This window comes from Vigna radiata, chromosome 11 (assembly GCF_000741045.1).
Source record: "Vigna radiata var. radiata cultivar VC1973A chromosome 11, Vradiata_ver6, whole genome shotgun sequence".
NCBI lineage: Eukaryota > Viridiplantae > Streptophyta > Magnoliopsida > Fabales > Fabaceae > Vigna > Vigna radiata.
The window spans coordinates 3,059,913-3,085,721 of record NC_028361.1 but is presented as its reverse complement, the minus strand read 5'-3'; the positions used below and the strand labels follow the sequence as shown (position 1 = coordinate 3,085,721).

Below are 25,809 nucleotides of genomic sequence, written 5' to 3'. Positions count from 1 at the left end.
CGCACGCTTAAATATTTTCTTTTTCTTTATTTTATATTTAAAAAATATTTTTTCTCTCTTTACAAATTAAGAAAAATAAAATCGCTTCAATTATTATAGTTTTTTTTTTTTTCTGACTTGAAAAGATCCGTAAAAGAAAATTAAAGATTAAATTTTAGAATACTAAGATACCTTTTAAAAGAACAACGCAAATTTTTACATTAACAATACATAACAATTAAATTGTTCAGTTTGTTTACACATTTGACGTAACCCATTAATTTTAAATTCAAGTCTTTAACCTATGCACTTAATGTTTAAAATGTCATGTTAATATAACTTGATAAACCTTACAGAATTATGTTTCACACATTTAATTTATATTTCTCTCATCTACATTTTTATCCGACAGAACTGGCCATTCTCATATTCTTTTGGGTATGGCTCATACTACCATCTACACTTAAAAATCCGTTTTTTTTTTTTTGGTATTTTCTCACGACATGTATGTTGGTTGGATTGGAGTGATCATCATTATCAGTTACCAATGATTAACAAATTTTGGTATGTAATGAATCCATATCTTCTTGTCCATCTATTTATGTAACAATCACATATAAATGCCACTCCTTATCTTTGGTGTGAACGAGGATGTCGTAATGGACAGTTAGCTTGCTAGCAGCGACTAATTTCTTTGAAGTAAACTTTACTTTTGCCTCTTGAGTATGTCCTTGTCTTTTACACTGTTTTGATCAAACCTGAGCACCGTACTTGGTACTCAGAACTAAGAATTTATACCAAAAAATAATGAACATAAATTGCTTTTACAGTTGAAGAACAACTACGGTAAAGAGGGTGAGTTCATTTTATTGAGTTTTAACTATTTTCTGCCTCCATTGATCTGCACATGCTTCGTTCCCACTTGGCTTTTGATTTTATTGTGTTACTGTTTATTATATTTGGCCTCATTGGACTTTTAATGTAGGGTGATAAAGAGTATATAAAGCCATATCCATTTCCTTATTTGGGTTTTCTATTGTGAAAAGGTTTGGTCTGATTTGAGGCTTTGGTGAGAGTGGATATGGAAGAAGAACGATACGAGACTCTGAAGGAGCTTGGTTCGGGGAACTTTGGAGTGGCAAGGTTGGCCAAAGACAAGAAGACAGGGGAACTTGTTGCTATCAAATACATAGAAAGAGGAAAAAAGGTCATGAAATTTTATCAAACATTTGATGATTCAGTTTTTCCCTGGGGAATCTCAATTTGACTTATTCAGATTTCTCTTCTGCTTTGCATTCTGCCTTGATCCTTTTCTGATCTCATTGTGTTGGAAAGATATTTATAAATTTGTTCATGACCACTGCTTCAAAATAACTAGCTCATCTCACCCGATCCTCCTTATCCTTCGATCAACCTCACATTTTTTGTTTTCTGAATTTTTTCCCAAATTCGTTCTCATCTTACATTCCTCTGAGTAAGTCATGTTTGCCGTTTCAGATTGATGCGAATGTCCAAAGGGAGATAGTAAACCACCGATCTCTAAGGCATCCGAATATTATTAGGTTCAAAGAGGTAAGAGTTTGTTTCCGTTCTCAAACTGTTCCCTGAGTAGGATTTTGCTCTTACAGCTTTCATACAAACACTGCTTCTGCTTCTGCTTAGACTTGACTTTAGAATATAAACAAAACAAAACTGTGCAGTTCATTGATGTTGTTGGCTCATAAAGAAATACAGGTGTAACTCATTATAGGGCGTGTTCTATTGAGAGCTCTCTGAAGTTGTATACTCATTCTGGAAGTCAGATTTTTTCTGCAGGTATTTCTGACCCATACTCATTTAGCTATTGTCTTGGAGTATGCTGCTGGAGGTGAACTCTTCGAGAGGATATGCAATGCTGGTCGATTGAGTGAAGATGAGGTTGATCACTTGGTTGTGTGTGTGTGTGTGTGTAGTATCCTTTATAAGTATAAATTATCAAGTGATGGTTTTGATGAATTCCCTTTATCGCAGGCAAGATTTTTCTTCCAGCAACTAATATCTGGAGTTAGCTATTGTCATTCCATGGTATGTAGGCATTCAGAAAACTTTGATGTTGTTCATTTAAAGCCCTGTGTAATACTATCTTACGTATCCTGCTGCAGCAAATATGTCATAGAGATCTGAAATTGGAAAACACTCTACTTGACGGAAATCCAGCTCCTAGACTTAAAATTTGTGACTTTGGTTTCTCCAAGGTTTGTAACATCTCACCAAAGCGAACCTTTTTCATATGTTTGTCTGTTGAATTCCCTAATCAATTTAATACTCAAATGCAGTCTGCTTTGCTGCACTCTCAGCCTAAGTCAACGGTTGGAACTCCTGCATACATTGCTCCAGAAGTTTTGTCACGAAAGGAATATGATGGAAAGGTATAGTGAACTGTGCTTAATAGTTTTGGAAAGTGAAACTCACGGTATCACATGAAGTTAACAGTTCATGACAATGTGAAAACATGCTCAATTTGGCTCTCAAATTGGGAATTCTGTAGATTGCAGATGTTTGGTCGTGTGGTGTGACTCTTTATGTGATGTTAGTTGGAGCATACCCATTTGAAGATCCAGAAGATCCTAAGAATTTCAGAAAGAGTATTGGGGTGAACTCTTACTTGACTTAAAAGAGATCCTTTATGATTAATACCTTTGATCTATAGCAGCAAGATTAAACTCTGATTCTCTCGTTGGCAGAGAATTATGAGTGTTCAATACGCCATACCCGACTACGTTCGTGTTTCTAAGGAGTGCAGGCATCTTATCTCTTCTATTTTTGTTGCTAATCCTGCCAAGGTACGTAACTATCATTAGTACTGTCATATATACAAAAATTACAAATGATTACGTGCAGACAGAGGCTAAATACTTGTAATTAGAAATCATTAAGTACTCCAAAACATCATATGCTTAGAGTTTAGTGTTGAGAATTCAAATACGAGTTTAAGTTTTATTCGTGGTTAAGAATGTTTTAGTTGAAAGGTGTACCAATCTAAAAGAAACTCAATTTAAGGTTGTTGAGAACTAAGTGAGTCTAAGTCTCAGATTTGATAAAAATGAGAAAATTAAACAATATAAACTAGAAGACTCATAAATTCATTGTCTTAAAGTTTTGGATTGAAGATACTGTCAATTTTTTTACGTAGATTGAATTTAGATCTCATTGATATTGTATCTTCCTGTCTTATCTTGAAAGACGGATCATTTAGTTTGTCTTAAGTTTCTAACACTTTACTACATACTATAATGTATTTGACTAAATTCATACTTAAATTTATAATTGTCATGAAAACATGTTACCAAGTTATCAATATAACATTTCTCCATTTTGTTTGTGACTAGTCTTTTTCCATGCGTGTTCAAGTGATTTGTTTTGTAATAATTGAAGTGTATTATTTTCATCCTTGTTGAAAGAGGATCACCATGTCGGAGATAAAACAACACCTTTGGTTTAGGAAGAACTTGCCGAGGGAGATAATTGAGGCTGAAAGAAGGGGTTACGAGGAAACACAAAAGGACCAACCAAGCCAAAGTGTGGAAGAAATAATGCAGATCATCGAAGAAGCAAGGACAAAAATTCACACTCGTGAGCAAACTTCGACAGGATCGTCGAACGTTGTACATGTTGATGAGGCTAACGAGGAAGTTGATGACCACTTTGCCAAAAATCTAGTCCTTGAGTAATTTATGGTTGATCATATATAATTTTTTTTACCATACTATGCCTTCTTCGTGTGTGAGGTAAATATATAGGTTGGGTTTGGAACAATTTGTATCACTTCAATGCAGGTTCACACTTTCTAAAACACCAAATTGAAAAACAAGTTTTGTGTAATGATCTTGTTTTCATATCTACTTATATATTCATTTAATTATCTTATAAACAAATTATTATTTTATAACTAGTGATTGTTTATATATTCAAATAACTAGTAATTTTACTTCAAAAAAAAAAGATATATATTACCATGTTATTTCTTATATTACTTAATCACAATAATTTATATAACATAATATGAAGCAAAATTTTGCATTAATTAATTAAAAGATAAATTTGCAAAAGTGTATATGATAGCATTGAACTTAACTGCATGAAGTAAAAAAATAAAAAGAAAAAACTGTCACATAACTTTACTACAAATTTAGTATAACATACTTTAAATATTATCTTATAAGCTTATTAACTATAATATGTTCATCGATTAACATATTTTGAGTTCTTGACATCGAACTCAATCATTTTAATAATATTCAAAACCTAGTTTCTTAACAAGTTATTAAAGTTAAAAATTTATATTGAGATTTACTTTTGATTTTTAGATAAAATTTTTCATTGATTGAATTTGAGTATAAATAAGATTCGACTTTTTAAGTTAGTACGAAGACGAAAAGGGATAATTATATACTTCATCATGTTTCCATCCCTTTTCAAATGTTTGTTTTCGTCATTTGTTGTTTTCATTTTAAATTAAGAAAACGAATTTAATTACAAAAGAAGTTATATTAACATTTCTTTCATCTTTACTTTCGTAATTTATTTATAAAACATCCATTCAATATTTTTACTAATTATTTCGTATTTATCCAGTTATTTTATACTTTTATTTAATATTTATATCACTATTATTCCTTTTTCGATGTTCTAGTAAAAAGTATATATCTTTTTTACATTAAATACTTGATATTATATTATATTGTTTTATTTGTTATGTATGATATTTATTTTTTATAAAAAAAATTAATTAATATTTAGATTAATTACTTAATTTATAGGTATACTTATTCTTTTTATACTCATCGAGTATGAAAATAAAATAAAGATGAAAATCAAATCTATACCTCTCTTATTTTATTCTCAATTTTAACAACAATTATTCATAGATAACATTATTAAGGAAGTTATAATGCGAAGTTGTTAGAAATCTAATTATGAATTAAAAGAAACGAAAAACATATAAATATTAAGCATTGAGATTTTGTGTTGAAGTGATTTCACGATGTTGTGTGAGCAACTCATAACTCATAAGTGGTAAATCTTCTTAAACTATACTATTAAAAAACTTTTAATAATACTATCATAGTTGATAATAGAGACAAATATAACTAGTTGTAATAATAATAGTAATAAAAAAAAACCCAACTCATACTTAAAAATAATTGTTAAAAATCCAGTAAATACAAAAAAAAATTTAGTGACATATATAAAAGAGAAAACATAAACATTAAACATAGAATTAATGTCATGGTATCTTATATGCTAAAAACTTCTTTCACTTTATTCTAATTAGAGCCGTCAAAATAGATCACAACCTACAAGTCAATCCGGCTCACCACGGTTCGAGCAGGGTTGGGTTTGAAAAAATTAAATTTTTTTTATGCGGCTCATTTAAACCCGATTCATGCGGGTTGAACCCGTGGTGGACCGGGTTGACCCACCAACCTACCTACCTAATTTTACTTTTTTAATTTATTATTTTATTTATGAAACCCTACAAAATAGAATACTCTCTTCACTCAATGTGTATACCAAAAAAGTAACTTTTGTTCTCACGAAACTTGCTCTCATTTACATTGTTGTCATTCTCACTTCTTCACTAAAATTCTTCAAGGAGCAGGTTTTTTGTGTTTGTGTTTGGATGACATTTAGATTATATTGTACTTTTTATTATTATTTTGAATTGTCTTCAGTTCAACATCATTTTTTGGGACATAGAAAGTTTGTAATTTTTTGGGACATAGAAAGTTTGTAATTTTCTTTATTTAAAAAAGTTGTAATTAAATGGGCTAGTGAGTCAACCCGTTTGCCCACCAACCCGTGGTGGGTCGAGTCGGGTTCAAATTTTTCTAGCTCGCTAATAAATAAGGCGAGTTAGGTTGGTTCACTAAGTGACCAACCTGTGGTGGACCGGATCGGATCGAGCCGAGTTACCCGTTTTGACAGCTCTAATTCTAATGTTGATTAAACTTTCATCGTAATCATCTATCTGTTGATTTATATTGTTTTTAGATTTTAAACTATAGGAACTAATATATTGAACCTATCCATATATAAAATATTTTATAATTTATTATCATTGTATACATTCAAACAGTTAGTTATTTTTTTACAATAGATAAAATCCAACGATAATGTCTATTAACTCTCGTATATATTTATTAGCTGTACAATCCAAATATATAAAACTTAACATTCTAACTCTAATTTAAAATAAGGTCATAAAAACCTATATGATAGGGTGGTTAAAAAGGAAAATACTTTTCAAGTCACTTTCAATATTTATTTACTTTGCACTAATTCTTTTCATGTACTAACTTAGATGTAAACACGTAATTTGCAAATTTTTCATTTAATAATGTGTGAGATCCTTATTACAATCTACATCTCAATTTCAATTCATATACAAAGAGACCAACGATCACACTTCACAAAGAGATCTATCCAAATATGTTCACTTTTTAGTGAAAATAATTTATTGAATCACATTATATGTATTTTTTTATGTATTTTTTATTTTCATTATTTAATAAATTTAGTGAAAATAATTATTGAATCACATTATATGTATTTTTTTATGTATTTTTTATTTTCATTATTTAATAAATTGAGGATATGGACTATAAAATATTATCTCATTAATAAAAAAAATGTTCAATCGTGGAATTTACACACAAAAACATTAATGGTTCATTATTATACTATTCAACTGACAAAAACTTAGTTAAACCTTCATTTTATTATATTTCATTATATTATAACAATTTGGAATAATGGAGCTCAATTATTTCACCACTTTCTGTTTTTCTTTGATGTTTGGAATCGAAATCAAACCAAAGAAACAGAACAACACGTTCTTGTAACATTGTCAAAGACTCATTTGGGACCAAAAAAATGTACAAAATGCCATCGATCTGAACTCTGAACCCAGAGCGTCCAATTCAAAGCTCTTTTCACCATTTCTTCTATTCTATGCTTTTGAATCGCCACGACTTGATATGATCCTTCTCTCTTCCATTTCATTTGCAGTTTCACTGTTGTTTCCCACTTTCATTTCAAGGTCAACGGTCTTGGTCTTGGTATTTTCCTGACTCAATTGCTTACAAGTTTAACCTTTTCCTGCTAAACTCTCCAATGGGTCGGAGGAACAATGGACTAAACTCTGTTCTCGCTCACCGTTTGATACTCCTCTTCGTGTGTTTGGCTTCGGGCGGTTTGGTCTACGCGCTTCTCTCTGCGGTGCTCGCAAACGGCAGAAGCAGAGTTTCAGACTTTGGGAGGTTGGTTGATGAGGGTGCGTCGGTGCAGAATGAGAAAGGGTGCTGTAGGGGGATTGAGAATTTGGAGCTTTGGGGTTCAGCTGTGAAGTGGGGTTCTGAGTTTAAGTTCAACAACTCTGAAGGATGCTGCAACGCGTGCAAATCAATGTGTTCAGGAAAAGATGGGCCTTGTCTCTGTGATACTTGGGTCTTTTGTGGGGATCGTAAGGCCTGTGGATCCAAGTTCGGTGAGGTAAGTTACTTAGTGTGTGATTGGATAACATTCTGGTAAATTGAATTACCAGAAGTTCGTTTGCTGAATTTTTGTGTGTTAACTTTTATAGAAAATGATTTTTAACTTAGATATACGTTAATTTTTATTTTATGAAGAAATTTATTTAATATATGCTTATTCTAAAATTACTTGTGGAGTTACATAGACCAGGTTTGCTATTTTTGCAGTTGCCTTAGCTTATGAAGATCTCTCATTTTTGTTGATATTTTTGGATTCATTCTTGCTGTTTAGAGTTGACTTGGAACTTTGGGTTCTATTTAGGCAAACTCCTTTATTACTATTTATGAGAGAAGAAAACAAGAAGTAAAATATATTGAATTTTTCTACAAGTTAAAATGTCCTTGTCACCTAGAGTTGCATAGCTTTCATAGCTTTCGTAGAAGTTAGAGTGCACCGTTTTCATGAGTGCATAACTTTCATATGCATAAAAAATGGAGGGCTTCTTTAAAAGTTATGATTCTTTTGATCAAAACTTTGACACGGGACTTGGAAGTCATAGCATAATAGCATTCGATTTTGTTGGTTCAGTGTTGGTTGAAGAAACAGAAGGACAGCTTGGCACCTGAACGGCAAGAGGGAGTGCCTCCAGGGGAAGTGGTTGGTTGGACTTCTGGTCTTATTTTTGGGAAAGGAGAGGTAAGACAGAAGTTTGGTTTTTCCATTTTTATCTTTATTAAAATGTTGTTTGTCAGTTTATCTGCAAATTCAATTTGATGATCATTGTGTTTGTGAAGTGTTTACATTGAACTGGCGTGTGATCTGATATTCTCTTTCAGATAGCTCAGAAATTCATTCTGAACTCGAAACAAAATTGTCTAGTGTTTTCTTATATGTGCTAACTATCTCCAAAATGCATGTTTTTCTGTTGTGTGTATTAAGTTTTTTTTCCCATTCTTTTCTACTTGAACAATTTAGTCGATTCTGTATTGTGATGTGTACAATATGGATCTGATTGAAGCAGTTAGGTCAGGTTGACTAGAGAGACAGGTTCAGGAAATGGGCAATAGATGGTGGTATTACATTGGAAACTAGGAATGAGGAGATACGGTAGTAGCCACCTACCATGTTGTTCACATGAGCAACTGCTATTTATGTTAGTGTGTTTTGACTTGACACACACTCACTTTTTGTAGAAATGTCTTACTTGACAACTGTTATGTGATTAGTTGGATCTTTGGTAAATTACATATGCAGTAAAATGGTGCCTTCTCTTCGCGTACATAGTTATATCTCTCTCACCCCTATTTTGATGTATCACGTATTTGGAACTTCATCAACTTCTGATGGGTTATCTTATTTATCCGTGTTCTTTCTTTCTAATTCATCTATTCTCAGGGTATTATTGGACTGGAAACTGAACATGGAACTCTTCATATTAAAGTAAGTGCTTCTTCGCTTGACATCTAAAATACAAATTCTTTGATATTGCAGTTGAACTATTGACATGCTTGTGTAAAGTTAGTATTTGAATATTACATATAGAAGCACATGGGTACACTTGAAGAAAAAAGAATTCTAGCGACAAATGGAAGCACCCTGTACTTGGTCAGGGTGCTTACTGCATCTGAATATTGTCCATGTTTGTTGGATGTCCTTGTCCTGGGAACCACTAATTTTATGTCTAGTTTAAATAGCAGACCGTGAAACTATTATTTGAATACAAAATGTTCATGAGAAATATGCACTAAGGAAATTCATCATTGTTGTAATTTTGTTGGTTATGATAATTCCTTGTGTGGCTCGTACTTCCTTGTTTAAGAAAATATGATAGATCAGTTGAACCTTTACTGGATGATTATGGAGAAGGTCACCATTTTAATAGATGATAAACTAGATGAAGTATTTCTAGTAAAGTTGGAAAATTTTCTGTATCTGCTGATATTAATAATTACAGAGAGTTCATTGACTATGAAACGGGATGCTCATGCTTCTTGACATTCTGCCAATTCTTGATGTTAACTCTGCTTATTGCTTCTTATTTTTTGTTAATACATCATGTATCTTGATTGGATCTTGATTCAGCTTACTCTAAGAATCCCTGTTGCATTGTATTTTGAAAATGCCTATTCACGAGTGAGTAATATGTTTAACTCAAGGAAATTCTTTATTCACTGCAGCTTTTACCTGACTGTGCTCCACACTCCATTGCCTACATTCTGGAATTGTTGTCTTTGCACCATTGTGCTGGCTGCCAATTTTACCGTGCAGAGAGCCGAGGTCAATCATGGGATTCAGAAGGAAACCATATAGAAAATGTAAGACCGATTTTCCCATCTGAATCTGATGGATGATTGGATGCACATACACACATATACTTCAATATGCAGTCATCTGCATATTTTGTTATGAATTTCTGCATAAAATCTCATTCTCAAGCATTGACAACTTTTTTTTAGTTTCTAGTTTCTACAAATTAACAAAATTGTGTCTTTTGAACCCCTCACCACTTACTAGAAACTTAAAAGCACATTTATTACGTGAGAAACCGTGCCAAAAAAGCTGAACTACCCATAATGAAGAATTAAGCTACTTTGCGGACCACAACTTCTAGAAGGGAACCTTTGACATTCCAGAATATGGAGTTCCTATTGCACATATTTTTTACAATTTTTAAGGATTAAATTAAAATAGATGATATTTTCAAAGATCCAAACTTTATGTAAACTTTTCAATCCATATTGAAAGACTTGTTTTTTATTTTTTTTCCAAAAAAAAATGAGGTTAGAAAAGATTACCGTGTCAATATGAGGCCATTCACCTGTTATATTCCAAGGGAGAAAAAGATTCTTTGCATGTTCAGAGTACTGTTGTAAGTGCAAGCAATAATGTTCGTAATGTTGGATTGCAGTAACAATTAATGGTTATGGTCCTTATTTGCAGGCTGGTTTTGGTCCACCTTATGCATTAATTCAAGGGACACTGGAAGCTCAAGGAACAGCTTTCAATAAACTTCCTGTGGAAGATTGTCCAACCCTTAGAAGGGGTTCTGTTGCTTGGATTGGTTCTGGTCCTGAATTCTTCGTTAGCCTTGCTGACCATTCAGAGTGGAAACACGAATACACTGTATTTGGTTCTGTTCTTCCAGAAGACATGCATATTGCAGAGAAAATCTCTTCACTCCCCACAGTAGCTGATGTGTGGAACAATGTCAACGTGACGGTTTTGAAAAAACCTGTTCCTCTGTTGGTCCGTAGAATCCAGAAAAGCCACGTAGATGAAATTTGAAACAAGCTGTGCATCCATGTAGATTGCAATTCTTTTTTGTTCCAAAGCTTATAGTTAACGTTTGCATTAACTTTTGTTCTGTCTAAACTTTTTCTTCATCGCTGTAATTTAAGGTAATGAAATTTTAATTTGAGAAAGGCTATAGAAGAGGGAATACAAAGCTTTTATATCGCTGGAAGAAATCTTAGGAAGAAGAATGATGATATCCGTGACAGTTTTTGCGACTATGTTAAATGATAACTGCACACATACTATTTCAAATTTTAATTTTTTCGACTGTTGTTCATATTGCAGCTCACTACACCTCATTTTCTGCTTCATGGCAGGAACTAAGATAATTTGAGAGAAGATGTGCAAGAGTCTGAACGGAAAAGTAAAATATATACTGAAAAGATGGGATGTGATTACATGTACCTTACATACTTGTAGGAAACCAATTGAACTATAACAAACTGACTATGCTCATAAAGAGATAGATAATTCTAAGATACAATATATGTGATACTGAGAACTGAGAAGAATTGATTTCAATATTATACCAAAACTATGCTATCCCAATTCAATTTACAGTTCTTGTCTAAACTTAAACTTTTAATTACGATAATACTAGCCATGAGCAACAACATTGATCATAGGCTTCCAAAAAATCAGCAAAGGGCTACAGAGAAGCCCTTGTACTCTTGGCTAAGCTTATAGAAAATCCACAAAGTCCTCTTTTTTCGCGAAGCCCTTATCCATGGCTGTATGATAGTGAAATCTTCTTCAGGTTGTCCAAGAAAAGCACTTAAAATAACACAAAGCTGGAGCTGCTATCAGAATCAGATTCGTCTTGTAGCGATTTAGATGCCAAGGTGAGCCATGGCGTGGATTCACCTGGCTTACCAAGGGCTTCCATGTGATTGCTTGTTTGATATGGTGCTCTGGCAGCAATTCTGCAAAACATTAATGATATGTAAATCAATTGATCGAAAATTTCACTGTTTTTCTTTAAAAAGAAGAGATCAAAATCTATTTTTCGCCCCAAGATTTGATCAAAATTTGCTGCAGTTTTAAAATTCACCATTTTAACCCACACTGAATTTTCCATATCTTAGAAAATACATATACCAGTATCCGTGTTTTAAAATGTAAAGATTAAAACCCATTTCAAACAAAATTGAAGGTTCTACTTATGTTGAAGGATTAATTTCTGTTACTCAGCCCACTCACCTATCCTTTCTTTTCTCCAAGAACCGATGAAGTGAAGCTTTTCTAGCCAAAGGTAGATCTGAATAAAAAGAACCACAAAGCAAAGGATCAGAAACAAATAAACCGACACAAAAATCACCGATGTCAGAAAAAAAAAAAAAGAGATTAAAAGAAAGTTACCGCATATAACAGATTTAGATGGTGTTTGAGGATGCTCCTGAACCGAATTGTTGGCAGTGGTAGGGATGATGTTCATAAGAAAAGGAAACGGTCTGCTGGAAGTAGCAGAAATTGCAGCAGGGTACGAGCAAGCATGGTCATTCTGGTTTTGGGAGATTCCTGTGTTGGCGAAAGATATGATATCCTTGGCTTTGTCAGCTTGAATATCATCAAAGACAACAACTTGGCCATCATAGAAGATTGTCAACTGCGAACCTCTGAGATCCTTGATCAAACCACTGCACGCATGATGGAAAATCATACACATCAATTACTAGATCAAAAGCAGACGTAGAGTCATGAATTGAAGAAGCAAAAAAATGATACCTGGAATTTCCCATGTTGGGAATCTCTTCTGCGTAGAGATGAGAAGGGTAAGGAAGTTGTTTAGAGAGAAACTTGGAGGATGAAAGGTTCCATGGATCCATGGAGAAGGTAGGTGTGAGAGGGTGAAGAAGTAGATGATACTTAATTTGTGATGAGAGTGAACCTTATCTTGATTCTTTAATTTATAAAGGGTGGTGGAATTTAGGCACGAGGAATACATGGTTGTAATTTTATGTTTATTTTGTGGTTTAACTTTTGAAGGACAGCTGCATGCATCTGGTGCAAGAGGGACAGGTCATGGGGTGTTGTCAGGTCAACTTGCATCGTACAAGGTTTCGTTCGTCATTTATTTGATGTCTGTTTTCTTTTCCTTTGAAAATTCCACAACGTGTTATTTGCGTCCCTTGGATATACCCGAAAAACCCTTTTTTCCTCCCAATTGCAATGCTGTTGTTTTTCACGTGCTTTTTTAGCTCCTCGCACGTTGCTTAACCACTTAACCTTACCAAATATACTGTCTACGTTCACCAATAACATGATATAAAACAAACAATTTGAAAATCGACAATATTGAGTGTTAGAAATTCACTATAAGCCACACCTTAAGATGAACATAATGCAATTTTTATAGATAATCGATATTAAATATTCGAGAAGTTATTTAAAGTTTAATTAAGTCTTTAATTTACTTTAACCTTATTTTTAATATTTTTTCTTTTAAATTTTTATTGTGATATTGAGTTACATCAGGAGAGATGAAAAGATATTTTAAGTGGGTCCGATAAAAATAAACTTTAGAAAGAGTTTTATTGAATATTTGGATGAACCATATAAAATTAGATATAGCTGATTAAGGCTATATAAAATTTCAAGTAAAAGGCGTGCTTTTCTTTGTCGACATAAAAACATGCAAGTCATATAAAATTAGATTAAGGCCAAACACGTCTTTTTATCTTAAAATTAATGTTTTTCAGTTAATACTTATTTGTACTTTTATCTTATGATCAATTCATTCTTTCGTCCTTTTAATCCTAAAATTAAACTTGCACTAAATATATATCCTCTTTGAATTCCCACACATAGAATACTTGTTCTAGAAATGACTCATAGAATACTTGTTTTGGAATTCTTTTTTTATTGTGGAATATATTTCTGAGTTCGGAATGTATTTCTGAATTTAGAAGTATTTTTAGAAACAATCATTTCATTATATATATATATATATATATATATATATATATATATATATATATTTTAAATAGGTGTTTTGAAATATATTTTGAGATTTGAAAATATCTTCTAGATTAGGTGTTGTAGAACTCTCACATTTTTTTTATATTGGACTTTCTTCTCCTTATTCTCATTTTGTTCTTCTATAACATTTTTTTTTTACTTTTTATTGGAAGTGAGCTAAGGATTTTACTTTGATTGAGGAGTAAAAGGGAAATTTCAAAATATAGGAAGGTGTAAGAAAAAATAAATCGGGGTGTAGGAAATAGAAACCTAACTAGAAGTGAAACCGCAAGGATATATTATGGGGCCGACTAAATATCTGAATCAAGCCTATTACTTCCTACACTCCATAATTACTATCTGCTTCTCTATAATATTAGGAAAAGACTCGAGCATCCTTCACCATCACACCACATCGAACCCATGTTATCACGGTCATCGCCATCACCATCGTCACTCCGCACTGCTGCTAGAAAGAAAGAAGAATGTTGAAGAAGAGAGGGAGAACGTTGCATTGCATACGAAGAAGACAAAAAAGTGTTGAAATAAAAAACTCGTTTTGGAAAGTTTTTTCTCAAAATGTATTTCATATATTATAGAAAAACTCTTTGTAAAACATATTTCGTTTAAGGGTGTTCTAGAAAACTTGTTCCAAAAAAAATTATTTCAAGTTTTTTTAAAATTTTGTTCCAAAAATTTATTTTAATTTCATTTTTAAATTCTGTTTTGAAAAATTTATTCAAGAAAATCTCTGAAATACATAACTCAAGTACTTTTACGAAGAGTAAAATATCATCTCGAGAAAACTTGTGGGGGGTACGCAAAGAAATATTTGAATGCAGGAAGTAAAAGCCCTAAATTAATAAGCCGGGTCAGCCCAATTATTATTCTGAGTGTCGTTACTTGTAGGCGGTTGATTGGTGAAAGATGAGACGGTTGAGAGTTGAACTTTCCTGGCGCGCAAAGCCTTCTCTACAATCGATGGTTCAATTTCACGAACACATAATCACAGAGCTTCTAGAAGATTCTAATGGCGGTCTCGTGGTTCTCTCGTCCGGCCTCTCTCTCTCTAAACTCGTTTCGTCTCTCCTTATTCTACACTCCTCATCCGAGGGAACGCTCCTTCTTCTTTCTCCTTCTTCCACTTCACTCAAATCCAAAATTACCTTCCACCTCAAAACCCTAAACCCACAATTCAACCAAATCCCCGCCGAAATCACCGCCGACCTCCCCGCGCATCACCGCCACGCGCTCTACTCCTCCGGCAATGCATTCTTTGTCACGCCGCGCATCCTAATCGTTGACCTCTTGACCAACAAGTTACCAACCTCCAAAATCGCCGGGATCCTACTCCTTAACGCGCACTCGCTCTCCGAGACCTCCACCGAAGCGTTCATTGTTCGGATTTTCCGTTCGCTCAACCGCAGCGCGTTTGTGCGCGCGTTCTCCGACAAGCCGCACGCAATGGTGTCGGGGTTCGCGAAGGCGGAGCGCACGATGAAGTGTCTGCACGTGAGGAAGCTTCACCTGTGGCCGCGGTTTCAGGTTTACGTGTCGCAGGAGTTGGAGAGGGACCCGCCGGAGGTGGTGGACATAAGGGTGCCGATGAGCAAGTACATGGTGGGGATTCAGAAGGCCATTATTGAGGTCATGGATGCTTGTTTGAAAGAGATGAGGAAGACGAACAAGGTCGACGTGGAGGATTTGACAGTGGAGAATGGGTTGTTTAAGTCTTTTGATGAGATCGTGAGGCGACAGTTGGATCCAATTTGGCACACTTTAGGGAAGAAGACCAAGCAGCTTGTCTCAGACCTTAAGACATTGAGGAAACTGTTGGATTATCTAGTCAGGTCTTTCCTTGCATGTTTTCGGACTTTAATAAGCTATAATAATAGCGTTATGATAAGAGTTTAATATCCAAGCATCGTCAGTATAATTTACACGTTCAATTAATCAGAAATATGGATGATATGATTTATAAACTAGTTTTTCTAAAAGTCAAGAAAATTATTATACATGGCAAATTTTAACTGGATGACAGCTTATAAATCGCATAGACTATTTACTCCTATGAGTATTTTCATCTCATGTTGGGGGGTTGCTTCAATGTAAAAAGGAAGTGAGAAATGGAAAGAAGAAAAGAAAAGAAAAGGGGAGGCTGGCAGATGCAACAAGTGATGTGATGAGAAAAGAGATAGGAAGAAAATATGGTTGATAGGAGATGGAAGAAAAAGTAGGTGTATGTTTATAGTTGTGAGAATAAAATGCCTACATTTTGGGTGTATACATGTGAGATTTTAATTTCGAAATGTAGTATCTTTATTAATTTCATATATTAACCTTGGTTGTTTGTTGGATTTAGATTTAAAATAATCATCTAAAAATGTAATGTCTTTGTTGTAGTAGGGACTGATTGTGCGACTTCCTCTTGACAGGTATGATGCAGTAACTTACTTGAAATATCTGGATACATTGAGAGTGTCAGAAAGTTTTCGGTCTGTTTGGATATTTGCAGAGGCAAGCTATAAGATATTTGATTATGCAAAGAAGCGTGTTTTTCATCTTGTGAGATCAGATGGCTTGAAATTTAACGAGTTAAGTAAGGGTGTCAAAAGCAAAAAGAGAAAAAGTAAGGGTGATGGTAAAGACATTGAAGAAGGTAAGATATTATCACTATGATGTTTGGTGTTCTTATTCTGGCATATATATCTTGATCTGTTGTGTTGATTAGTTCAATATATTATTAATGTAAACAATATAGGGAGAGAGTAAATGAGATTTCGAATGCCAAGTGTAGGCATGGCATTTATGTCAGGTTAATTTTATTTCGAATATGCTTGTGTAGCAGTTGATGGTACGTCGCACTCTACTTTGAATTCCGGCTTAGTTTTGGAGGAAGTCTTGGAAGAAGCACCAAAGTGGAAGGTCTTACGTGTGAGTTAGTGAGTCCCAATTCTAGAAAGTCTTTGGATCATGTTCAATTTATGAGATTTGGTATGTGAGACTGAAAAACCTTAATTTGGCATCTGTTTCAATTTATGTGTTTAAAGTCTACTTGTTGCTTCAACCATATAGTGCCCTGAAGAGAGCTTTTTCATTTTTAAAAAAAGCAGAAAAATGGTGAATTTAATCATGATTGTTTGATATTTTAGACTGAGGGGTGATTTGATTATACCTTTATAGGAGGTTCTTGAGGAAGTAGAAGAGGAAAGACAAAAGGCTGGTATGTTGGGGGAAGAAATATTCACTGAAGGTGAAGACACCAACAATGGCATTGTACTAGTGGCATGTAAAGATGAAATGTCATGCTTGCAACTTGAAGAATGCATCACCGGCAGTCCAGAAAAGGTTTTTTTTCTCCCCACTTGTCCTGTCATAGGTTGTGTTATAAAGTGTAATCTGAATGTCAATATGTGAACTTTGTTCTTCACATCGTTTAATAGGTATAGCAATAAAATTTATGATCTGCTAGCTCATTAGATTCACTGCACGCTACCAAATACAGCCAGAACCAGAACTAAGTTACTACAAGATATTGTGGGTTGGGAAACTAAATCACTTCTTTTCCCGTGATAATACTCAACTTTGTGCAGCTTTTATTGACTTTAATACTTAGATAGGACCATTGAAGCAGCCACGGTATATTTATATTTGATGTGATTTTCTGTTGGTTTCGATGATTTTAGTTATTCTTGTAATAGTTTGCTATTAGAAATTACTTTATAATGCATGTTATGTCTATGTTGTATGTAGCTTGGAACATTGTTTTCGTAATTATGATGGGGTTTTGCTGTCTTAAATTTCCTTTTGTAGCTTCTGTTGGTTGATAGTGAACAAGATTTGAAGAAACTGAGTTTTGTATCCTCTTTATTGTTTGGTATTTGTGAAGGTCATGCGTGAAGAATGGAAGAAGTACTTACTAAACAAAGTACAGCTGCGAGACATAGTGAACAAGAAAAAGAAGCCTAAGGATCCCAAACCCAAAGGTTTTGGGATTCTTGACGGAGTTACTCCCATAACACCTGCTCAGAATGCAGAAACCACCAGCATTAGTAAGCAGGAACATGATGCGCTTTTGGCAGCTGCCTCAAAACTAAGAAATGTTTCTGAAAATGACAATGCTAAGGATGCTCCACAGCCTGATATTGGTGGACAGGGAAGTGGTAAAAGAAAGAGAAAAGTGGGGATTAGAAAGGTCCCGGTTGTTCTTGATGGCGTGGGAGTTCGGAACAATGATAAAGAGGGATCAGTGAGTGATAAAATTGGGATGTCTGATTCAAAAAATGAAGTCATCGAAGATGAGACTAATACTGCCAGTGCTGGTAGATTTTCTTCTGAAGGGACATCTGTGGAAAACATAGTTCTTCGGAAGCATTCTAATCCTAATGTTGCAGCAAGAACTGGGAAGCCACTACCACCAGTGCACTTTTATGCCCTAGAAAGTGATCAGCCTATACTAGATATATTAAAGCCCTCAATAGTAATTGTTTACCATCCAGATATGGCCTTTGTCAGGGAAATCGAAGTCTACAAAGCTGAGAATTCCTCAAAAAGGTTGAAAGTGTATTTTCTTTTCTATGAAGCTTCAACTGAGGTTCAGAAGTTTGAGGCAAGTATACGTAGAGAGAATGGAGCATTTGAATCTTTGATTAGGCAAAAATCTATGATGATGATTCCAGTTGACCAGGTTTGTTGGATCATTTTCATCTTTACCTCTTGTTTCTCTTTTTGTTTGCTTCTTGTGTCCATTGTTTTGCTGATTCAATTTTCCTTATTTTATTTTTATTATGGTGCATTTATTCCGCTGTGAATCAGAGTGGGCACTCTTTAGGATTGAATTCTACTTTAGAATCAGATTTAACTACTCCTCAAAACTCAGTAACCAGAAAAGCAGGTGGGAGAAAGGAGGCTGATAAAGAAATGCAGGTTTGTGATAATTTTTTATTCATGATGATCATATACCTGTGACGGAATTTATAATTTAGGAATTTCAACATCTCAGGTTATTGTGGACATGCGGGAGTTCATGAGCAGCCTTCCAAATGTTCTTCACCAGAAGGGAATGCGCATCATCCCAGTGACCCTAGAAGTTGGTGACTATATCTTATCACCGTTAATTTGTGTGGAAAGAAAAAGTATTCAAGATCTCTTTATGAGCTTCACATCAGGTCGTCTATACCACCAGGTCGAGACAATGGTACGGTATTACAGAATACCTGTACTGTTGATTGAGTTTTCACAGGATAAGAGCTTTTCATTCCAGGTTTGTTGACTGCAACAATCTCTCTTTTTATATTCTACTTCTACTTCTTCTCCTCCTTCTTCTCCCTGCCGTGGCCATGTCTGAGAAACTACCCGTACTGTTAGTATTATTTAATCGCACTGTCATCTGTAGATGAGGATGGGAGTCTGGCAGCCCATTTCTGGGAAGGATTGCCATTAATATTTCTGTCCAAATATGTGTTTTAATTCCTGGGCTTCACATTTAATAGCGCGTGGCCATACTGATAGAAAGTATTTTTTTTCGGATTTGATTAAGTGCTTAATCCAATATAAAATATTTTTATGAAATTGTCAGTGGCATTAAACCTTTGATGGATATATTTTGCAGTCTGCTAGTGATATTGGTGATGATGTGACACCAAATAGCATTATATCAAAGTTATCTCTGCTTGCTTTACACTTCCCCAGGCTACGGATAATCTGGTCTCGAAGTTTGCATGCTACTGCTGAAATATTTGCTTCACTTAAGGCAAATCAAGACGAGCCAGATGAAACAAAAGCAATCAGAGTGGGTGTTCCCTCAGAAGAAGGAATTGTGGAAAATGATGTGAGGTAAGTTTCTTTTTCATAGTTTAAACTCGAATAACTTTGTGCTTCCAACGGTTTAAGTGAAAACATGTGTTTCTTAGGTAGTGGATCGCAAGGTGCTATAACTGTACAAAACTTTAACGAGTTGTTTTCTTCCATAGTTTTGAAGGCATGCTGGCGCACCTCCAGCCTTCAAGTCTAAAATGTTAAATGCTATGGATTTATGACACTGTTAATCGCAGATTCGTGGGCATATATTTATAACACATGTTGACTTCCATTAGAATTGCTATTTAACTATTAAGCTTTTTCGGGGCTCAACTTGCTCCTGTATTTGCTTATAAATATGCACGGACTCTGCATTATTACTACATTAGTTTGAGAGCGGAAGGGCCCAAATTCAGAGTTTTGGTATCAATTTGCGTCATCATTAGTGAGTTTTTATGCAGTTGTTAATTTGTTCCTCACAATATATATTATATTTTACTGCCGTCATAGGGCTGAAAATTACAATACATCGGCTGTGGAGTTTCTAAGACGACTTCCAGGTGTTACAGACTCAAACTACAGGGCCATAATGGATGGGTGTAAGAGCTTGGCAGAACTCGCACTTCTTCCTGTGGAGAGGCTAGCGGAATTAATGGGTGGTCATAAAGCTGCTCGGACTCTTAGAGACTTTCTAGATGCTAAATACCCAACTTTGTTGTGAGGCTAATTAGAATAATTCATGATTACAAAAGGTCCTATCAATTTATTCAAGTAGTCTATTATTTCGATTCTACATCATTGGTTACGAGGGCAATCCATAGTAGGCCATTTAGTTATTTAATATTTCCCTCCCGTGGTTTAGTCTATTGTAATTTTTATGATAAAAAAAATTCCCTTTCTCCTGGTTCATTCTGTTGTAATATTTCAATACTATTACTTAACACTATGCGAGTTCGTTCAGTCTGGAATGTTGTATATGTTGAGTTTTGTTCTCTTATATTACCATTTCTCTGTTCTTTCTACTTCTTTAATTTAATCGAATTTTTAAGTTATTCACTTGAACAATTAATGATATTGAAGTCAATCCGGGACGAATCTAGAGATAGATTATGGGTTATGCCATGGTAATGAAGTGCGTAACGGACTTAATAATCTTGAGACCTTTTGCGTACTTAAATACTAGTTAAATAACTTTTTTGTGTGATCTAGTAGTAATTTGATGTATTCTTATTTTACTATAGTATCCACATGAAATTAATTTTACATTTCCTGTTTATACGGGCGGAATTGTTATGCATTCTATTTCATTTCTTTGATATCATTTGGTAAAGTACGACACACAATTTAAAAGAATTCAAGTATAATTTTCAGCCTAACCTGGCATAGATTGAAATTTAAAGTTGATTGAACGGAACTAGTCGCAGAGCAGTAAACCAATCTATAACCAATCTTTCAATTATTACTTTTTAAATTATTTAAGCACATGTTAAATTTTAAAGGCTAAATATTAGATCGGAGTGAGACAGTTGAGTGTTCATTAGCCACGGTGCATGACCAATTTGGCATCATAGGAGCTGAAGTGACATTGATGTGGATGTGTACATTGAGCATTGGCATATCCAAGTTGTTTTAACCCATATACAGACTCATCACCCATATATGTGATTTGTGCCGCCGAAAAGATACAATGAAAAAAGTGTTTCAGCACTCCTCACAATATTGTTCCCACCATTGGTCATTCCCATCCTTTTCGGAGTTGATCCCCAGTTCTAAAGAATGCTATTCTTAATTTTATCAAGAGCTTCCATCTTTATATCATAATTATCATCAAATCAGGAAGTGGCATATGCAACATTTCTTTAGAAAATTGATTTTTTTTTCTATATCACACCAGTTACATATATACAGAAGATTAATCCAATGCAATTTTTAACAGTAATTTATTAACAAACTGAACTGATATTAGTGTTGTTTGAAGGCCGGGAAAGGGAGAAGAGTTAAATTAAACTTAAAAGCCACAGCAACTAAGCTTCAGTAACTATAGCACTTGAACTTCCACCTTATTGGTTTGTGCGTTGGTTGAGCTTGAATTGACTTGATTAGCAGCAATCTCAATCTCTTCTGCTTGGTAAGTGGAGTGAACACCATAGAGTAGATAGAAGAGGGTAATGAAGCATGCCCACATAGCAAACCTTTGGAAAGACAGAACCTTTAAAGTGGTAATGAGGAAAACATTGAGAAAGATGGAGAGGGCAGGTGGCCAGGGCATGAATGGCACACACCAATCAGTAGCAGCATGTTGGGCATGGGTCTGAGGCACCTGGTGCTGGTAAAAAGCTGTGATAGTGATCATGACCCCACCAAAGAGTGGAAGACCCCACCGTAGCTGATTGAATTTCCACGAAAGGGAGAAGCCCAGAGCACTGAGTGAAAAGAGAAAGAGGAAAATGAGAGTGTAGAAAGGAGGGGTGTGACTAGTGATTACGTATCGACGGTATATCAGAGCACTGGCCACCAAGTAGAACACCACCAGCGTGCCGATGTTGATCAACTCCATTATAATGTCAAGATCAGTGAACAGAGCAATACATCCTGTGCAAACTCCTACATCAACCAAAATAAATCAAAGATTATGCGTTCCTTCACGTTTCTTTCTTCCCTTTTCCTATTTCTGCGCTTTTTATATAAACTACATTTTCTCCTTTCATTTTCAAGATTTTCTTATAACATAATTTCAACTTTATACGTGTAAACGGAATCACTAATTCCTTATATTAAACTCAACTTAAGCATACAATAATGCCCAAATGAAACTAGTGTTGCGTATGTTTTCTCAAAAAGTTGCTTTGAAAGTACATTGAAATAACCTTAACAATAACAAAAGAAGGTCAGATTAAAGTTGTTGACGTTCAATCTTTTCGAAAAATGTGAGTACAGTGAGAGGATAATGATTAATTAATTAGAAGAAATAAAGAACAAAAAGAAGTTTACCCAAAAAGAGTGTGGCATTCAATGGGGTGGCTGTAGAAGGATGAACTTTAGCTAACCAAGATGGCACCAAACGTGCTCTTCCTATAACACAAAGGTATCTCGCTTGGCCTAACATGGCAACCAAGAGAGAAGCCACTATTCCCAAACTTGCTCCTGCCCCAACAAGGTCGCTCTCCCACATCCCTCCAATCTTAGCAAAAGCGAATGCAAATGATGATTTATCTGATATCTGTTAAAGTAACATCAATAATTGCCTTATCACACTCATCAAAAACCAACCTTTTTTATACTTGTATGTGTATGCAATGCAACATAGATAACTGTTGAATTCATACACCGACCTTGTTATAAGGAGCCATCATGCACAAAGATAGAGACATAAGGCAATAGAGCACTGTGGTTATGAGAACTGAACCAACAATTCCAATAGGTAGGTTCTTAGAAGGATCTTTGATTTCCTCTGCCAATGTTGAAGCCGAGTCATAGCCTATGTAGCTGAAGTAGACTTTAGCTGCTCCGTTTACAACACCTCTCACACCAAAAGGGGCTAGCCCTTTTGGACTGACCAAGTTTTTCACACTTCCAGTGCAATAACCACTCACAATGATGAATCCAAAGAAAATCACATGGAAGATTGTCATGATGAGGTTCAACATGGAACTTTCCTTGGTACTGCAATCAACCAAAACTCCTTTTATAACATATTCTTTGTGCATTTTTCTAATAATCAAGAAAAAAAGGTAATACGTTAAGTCAATTTTGATACTTTCAAGTATTTATAAAGAGATTTATATCTACCTAGGAACTAAATCTAGTCAACAATAATAAAAACAGCTCAACTGTTTGATAAAAAAAAAACTTTAAAGAGAAAAAAACTAGAAAGTAGATACAAAAGGAGTTAATCTCTTTCACAAGACAGGATAACGTGTTAAAATATTAAATAGTTTATGTAAGGAAAACTTGATCACCAAGCTAAGAAAAGTGATAAGAGAAAAATGGCAGACACGGTGGAGGAAAAAGTGTGAAAAATCACCTATAGCACAAGCAGAGAGTGAGAAGAATAATAAGAGAAACAGCTGGGAGATCCAACATGTTATAGTCCTTTGGCAATCCATGCAGTTTCACTCTCCACACGTTTGGATCATTTTGGCCAAATGCAAAGCTCAAATACTCTGTGAAACTCCTTGATACAGCAGCATTAGAAAGCACATACTCCATTAGTATATTTGCCCCAGCAAAATACCCCACAAATTCTCCTACACCAACAACCACACAAAAGACAAGGAAGTTCAATCAATGATAAGGAAGAGAATCAAGTGAAAAACTTCAAAAAAAGGTTCTTTATACCAAAGGTTAATCTTAAATAGCTGAAAGCTCCTCCTGCTACTGGGACTTGAACAGCAAATTCAGTGTAGCATAAGGAGGAGAGAAGAGCTGATAATCCAGCTATAATATAGGATATGAAAACTGAAGGACCAGATTGATGATGGGCAACAGAACCAGTTGTAACAAAAACACCAACACCTAGCATTCCACCAAGTCCAAGAGCTACAAAATCATACCACTCGAGACTCCTTTTCATGTCTGCTCCAGACCTTTGTCTCCCTTGGTTCAGTTCCTGATCAGGGGTCCAAGTGGCTAGCATTCTCTTTTTCAGTCTTTGAGGTGTTTGAGAAAGGGAATGGAAATAACTTGACAGAGTTGTCTTCTTATTGCTTGCAGTGTTAGCCATTGATATGTATTAGCACCGAGTTTCTTTGCTTCAGTGGGAGGGGAACCCTGCTTTCTTTCTTCAGTTCATAAGAGGCCAATCCTATCTCCTCTGTGTACTTAGCATTTCTTGAAAGTATACATACTTATCCTCTTGACTTTTTAGAAATTGAATGACAAATCAATTGGATGAAATAAGATTGATATTTGGTATTTTATAATGAAAATGAAATAGGATAAAGGTTTCATCATGTCATTTAGGAAGTAAATGGAATAGTAAAAATATAGGAAAAAGTAGATTAATACTTTCATAACCAAAGGGGTGGAAGAGGAGGTTTACATGTGTTTGGGTGTATGGAGTTGAGTTCTCTTACTCAAAGCAATTCAAGCTTTCCTGAAGACTGGATGGACTCCCAAATGGTTCTCCATTTACGCTGTTCGCACTCCATGCTCAAGTCAGTAATATAATTGATCGATTAACACAACAAATGATGTATATAATATGCATGATCTCTCTCAATCTCTACTCAAAACCTTTATTTGTAATAGATGTAATGGACCTTTATCTTTGGATGATCTAATGATAGTCTAATCACGTATTAATTTGTATTAGAAGCTTAATAAATTATTATTATGTGATTGGGCCGTCATTAAGTTAAGTTATGAAAAACTATAAAGACCCATCACAATAGTTATTAGAAGTAATACTCTCATATTAGACAAAAAATAGATTCCTACTCTCTATTCAAACTAATGGTTAAGAAATAATTTTTAAATCTAAATCAACAAATAATAAATCTTTATAGCAAATGACACAGTAGGTCAAATAAACAATAAGTTTTACTAGAATAAATTCTAAACCACTGTTCTCATATTATGAGTAAAATTTAAACATAATTTAATCTTTAAAAATCGTAAAATTTACACTTACATATATAATATGGATCTCCAACCGTAATTCTCATATGCTTCGTTCTTTTTCATCTTATTTTAAACAATCTCAGTAACTTGACAAAGATTAATACGTCATAAGATTTTTCTTGCGATAATTATTCGGCATTCGATATCAAGTTTCTTGTAAAGAAGAAAATATTATTTTAAAGGTTAAATATATGTTTTAGTCCTCATATTTGTTCCTCATTCTCAATTAGGTCTTCATGTTTTTTTTTATCCCAATTGCATTCTAATATTTGTAAATTTGAGGAATTAAGCCCTCTCCGTTTCTTTTTGTCTCAATTGCATTTGAGGCAATTAAGCCCTCTCAATTGGCCTACGACGTTAGTAGCTAGTTAACGGAAATGGCTTAATTGCTTCAAATTTACAAATATTAGGATGCAATTGGGACAAAAAAAAACATAAGAACCTAATTGAAAATGGAGAACAAATATGAGGACTAAAAGATATATTTAACCTATTTTAAAAATTTTTGGCGAATGAGAATGTTTGTAATTGGCATTTGACTTCCCAGAATGCAGAATCCTTATGATCTGCATGAATGTGTATGAGTTACCTATCCCACACGGAATTCTGAGATATATATAGTACACTGGTGAAGATGATTAC

At 34.5% G+C, this 25,809-nt stretch overlaps 5 protein-coding genes across 9 annotated transcripts; 3 read left to right on the top strand and 2 right to left on the bottom strand.

The window, feature by feature from the left end:
- The first annotated feature begins 580 nt into the window (after positions 1-580).
- LOC106776895 (serine/threonine-protein kinase SAPK3) lies at positions 581-3,877 on the top strand. Of its 3 annotated transcripts, none has more exons than XM_014664367.2 (10): positions 581-678; positions 1,026-1,186; positions 1,477-1,551; positions 1,795-1,896; positions 1,990-2,043; positions 2,121-2,213; positions 2,295-2,387; positions 2,507-2,611; positions 2,703-2,801; positions 3,420-3,877. In XM_014664367.2, exons 2-10 carry the CDS (start codon positions 1,061-1,063, stop codon positions 3,687-3,689), a joined length of 1,017 nt encoding a protein of 338 aa, XP_014519853.1. In that variant the 5' UTR covers positions 581-678; positions 1,026-1,060; the 3' UTR covers positions 3,690-3,877. The 3 variants fall into 3 exon arrangements, with proteins under 3 accessions (XP_014519853.1, XP_014519850.1, XP_014519852.1); XM_014664364.2 differs by lacking the exon at positions 581-678 and adding an exon at positions 692-834; XM_014664366.2 differs by lacking the exon at positions 581-678 and adding an exon at positions 692-834 and having other exon boundaries at positions 965-1,186.
- A 2,938-nt stretch (positions 3,878-6,815) lies between these two features.
- On the top strand, positions 6,816-11,046 carry LOC106777894. Its single transcript, XM_014665711.2, has 5 exons — positions 6,816-7,512; positions 8,083-8,190; positions 8,890-8,934; positions 9,672-9,809; positions 10,435-11,046. The coding sequence occupies exons 1-5, from the start codon at positions 7,135-7,137 to the stop codon at positions 10,777-10,779; spliced, it is 1,014 nt and encodes a 337-aa protein (XP_014521197.1). The 5' UTR covers positions 6,816-7,134; the 3' UTR covers positions 10,780-11,046.
- A 95-nt stretch (positions 11,047-11,141) lies between these two features.
- LOC106777895 (protein TIFY 10B-like) lies at positions 11,142-12,682 on the bottom strand. Its single transcript, XM_014665712.2, has 4 exons — positions 12,514-12,682; positions 12,148-12,425; positions 11,989-12,046; positions 11,142-11,711 (listed from the first exon to the last, which is right to left on the bottom strand). Exons 1-4 carry the CDS (start codon positions 12,612-12,614, stop codon positions 11,564-11,566), a joined length of 585 nt encoding a protein of 194 aa, XP_014521198.1. The 5' UTR covers positions 12,615-12,682; the 3' UTR covers positions 11,142-11,563.
- A 1,949-nt stretch (positions 12,683-14,631) lies between these two features.
- On the top strand, positions 14,632-20,542 carry LOC106778081 (DNA repair endonuclease UVH1). 3 transcript variants are annotated; one of them, XR_002670039.1, is made up of 9 exons: positions 14,632-15,596; positions 16,182-16,405; positions 16,592-16,680; positions 16,930-17,094; positions 17,636-18,433; positions 18,562-18,672; positions 18,749-19,009; positions 19,438-19,581; positions 20,056-20,193. XR_002670039.1 is itself a non-coding variant. In XM_014665978.2 (9 exons), exons 1-9 carry the CDS (start codon positions 14,674-14,676, stop codon positions 20,264-20,266), a joined length of 3,003 nt encoding a protein of 1,000 aa, XP_014521464.2. In that variant the 5' UTR covers positions 14,640-14,673. The 3 variants fall into 3 exon arrangements, 2 of the variants coding, with proteins under 2 accessions (XP_014521464.2, XP_022643152.1); XM_014665978.2 differs by having other exon boundaries at positions 14,640-15,596; positions 16,595-16,680; positions 19,358-19,581; positions 20,056-20,266; XM_022787431.1 differs by having other exon boundaries at positions 14,642-15,596; positions 19,358-19,581; positions 20,056-20,542.
- Positions 20,543-21,473: 931 nt separating this feature from the next.
- Positions 21,474-24,290, bottom strand: LOC106776612 (cationic amino acid transporter 6, chloroplastic-like). Its single transcript, XM_022775725.1, has 5 exons — positions 23,884-24,290; positions 23,570-23,792; positions 22,878-23,208; positions 22,537-22,765; positions 21,474-22,149 (listed from the first exon to the last, which is right to left on the bottom strand). Exons 1-5 carry the CDS (start codon positions 24,266-24,268, stop codon positions 21,584-21,586), a joined length of 1,734 nt encoding a protein of 577 aa, XP_022631446.1. The 5' UTR covers positions 24,269-24,290; the 3' UTR covers positions 21,474-21,583.
- Between the last annotated feature and the right edge of the window lie 1,519 nt (positions 24,291-25,809).

Coding starts and splice junctions, on each gene's coding strand:
- LOC106778081 (XM_022787431.1), top strand. CDS start 14,674: ATGAGACGGTTGAGAGTTGAACTTTCCTGGCGCGCAAAGCCTTCTCTA. Junction 15,597..16,181: donor CTGTTGGATTATCTAGTCAG/GTCTTTCCTTGC, acceptor TCCTCTTGACAG/GTATGATGCAGTAACTTACT. Junction 16,406..16,591: donor TGGTAAAGACATTGAAGAAG/GTAAGATATTAT, acceptor ATGCTTGTGTAG/CAGTTGATGGTACGTCGCAC.
- LOC106776895 (XM_014664367.2), top strand. CDS start 1,061: ATGGAAGAAGAACGATACGAGACTCTGAAGGAGCTTGGTTCGGGGAAC. Junction 1,187..1,476: donor ACATAGAAAGAGGAAAAAAG/GTCATGAAATTT, acceptor TTGCCGTTTCAG/ATTGATGCGAATGTCCAAAG. Junction 2,388..2,506: donor GAAAGGAATATGATGGAAAG/GTATAGTGAACT, acceptor GGAATTCTGTAG/ATTGCAGATGTTTGGTCGTG.
- LOC106777894 (XM_014665711.2), top strand. CDS start 7,135: ATGGGTCGGAGGAACAATGGACTAAACTCTGTTCTCGCTCACCGTTTG. Junction 7,513..8,082: donor GTGGATCCAAGTTCGGTGAG/GTAAGTTACTTA, acceptor TTGTTGGTTCAG/TGTTGGTTGAAGAAACAGAA. Junction 9,810..10,434: donor AAGGAAACCATATAGAAAAT/GTAAGACCGATT, acceptor CCTTATTTGCAG/GCTGGTTTTGGTCCACCTTA.
- LOC106777895 (XM_014665712.2), bottom strand. CDS start 12,614: ATGGATCCATGGAACCTTTCATCCTCCAAGTTTCTCTCTAAACAACTT. Junction 12,047..12,147: donor ATCTAAATCTGTTATATGCG/GTAACTTTCTTT, acceptor CTTTTTATTCAG/ATCTACCTTTGGCTAGAAAA. Junction 11,712..11,988: donor TTGGAGAAAAGAAAGGATAG/GTGAGTGGGCTG, acceptor AATGTTTTGCAG/AATTGCTGCCAGAGCACCAT.
- LOC106776612 (XM_022775725.1), bottom strand. CDS start 24,268: ATGGCTAACACTGCAAGCAATAAGAAGACAACTCTGTCAAGTTATTTC. Junction 23,209..23,569: donor ACTCTCTGCTTGTGCTATAG/GTGATTTTTCAC, acceptor GGTTGATTGCAG/TACCAAGGAAAGTTCCATGT. Junction 22,150..22,536: donor GAATGCCACACTCTTTTTGG/GTAAACTTCTTT, acceptor TGGTTGATGTAG/GAGTTTGCACAGGATGTATT.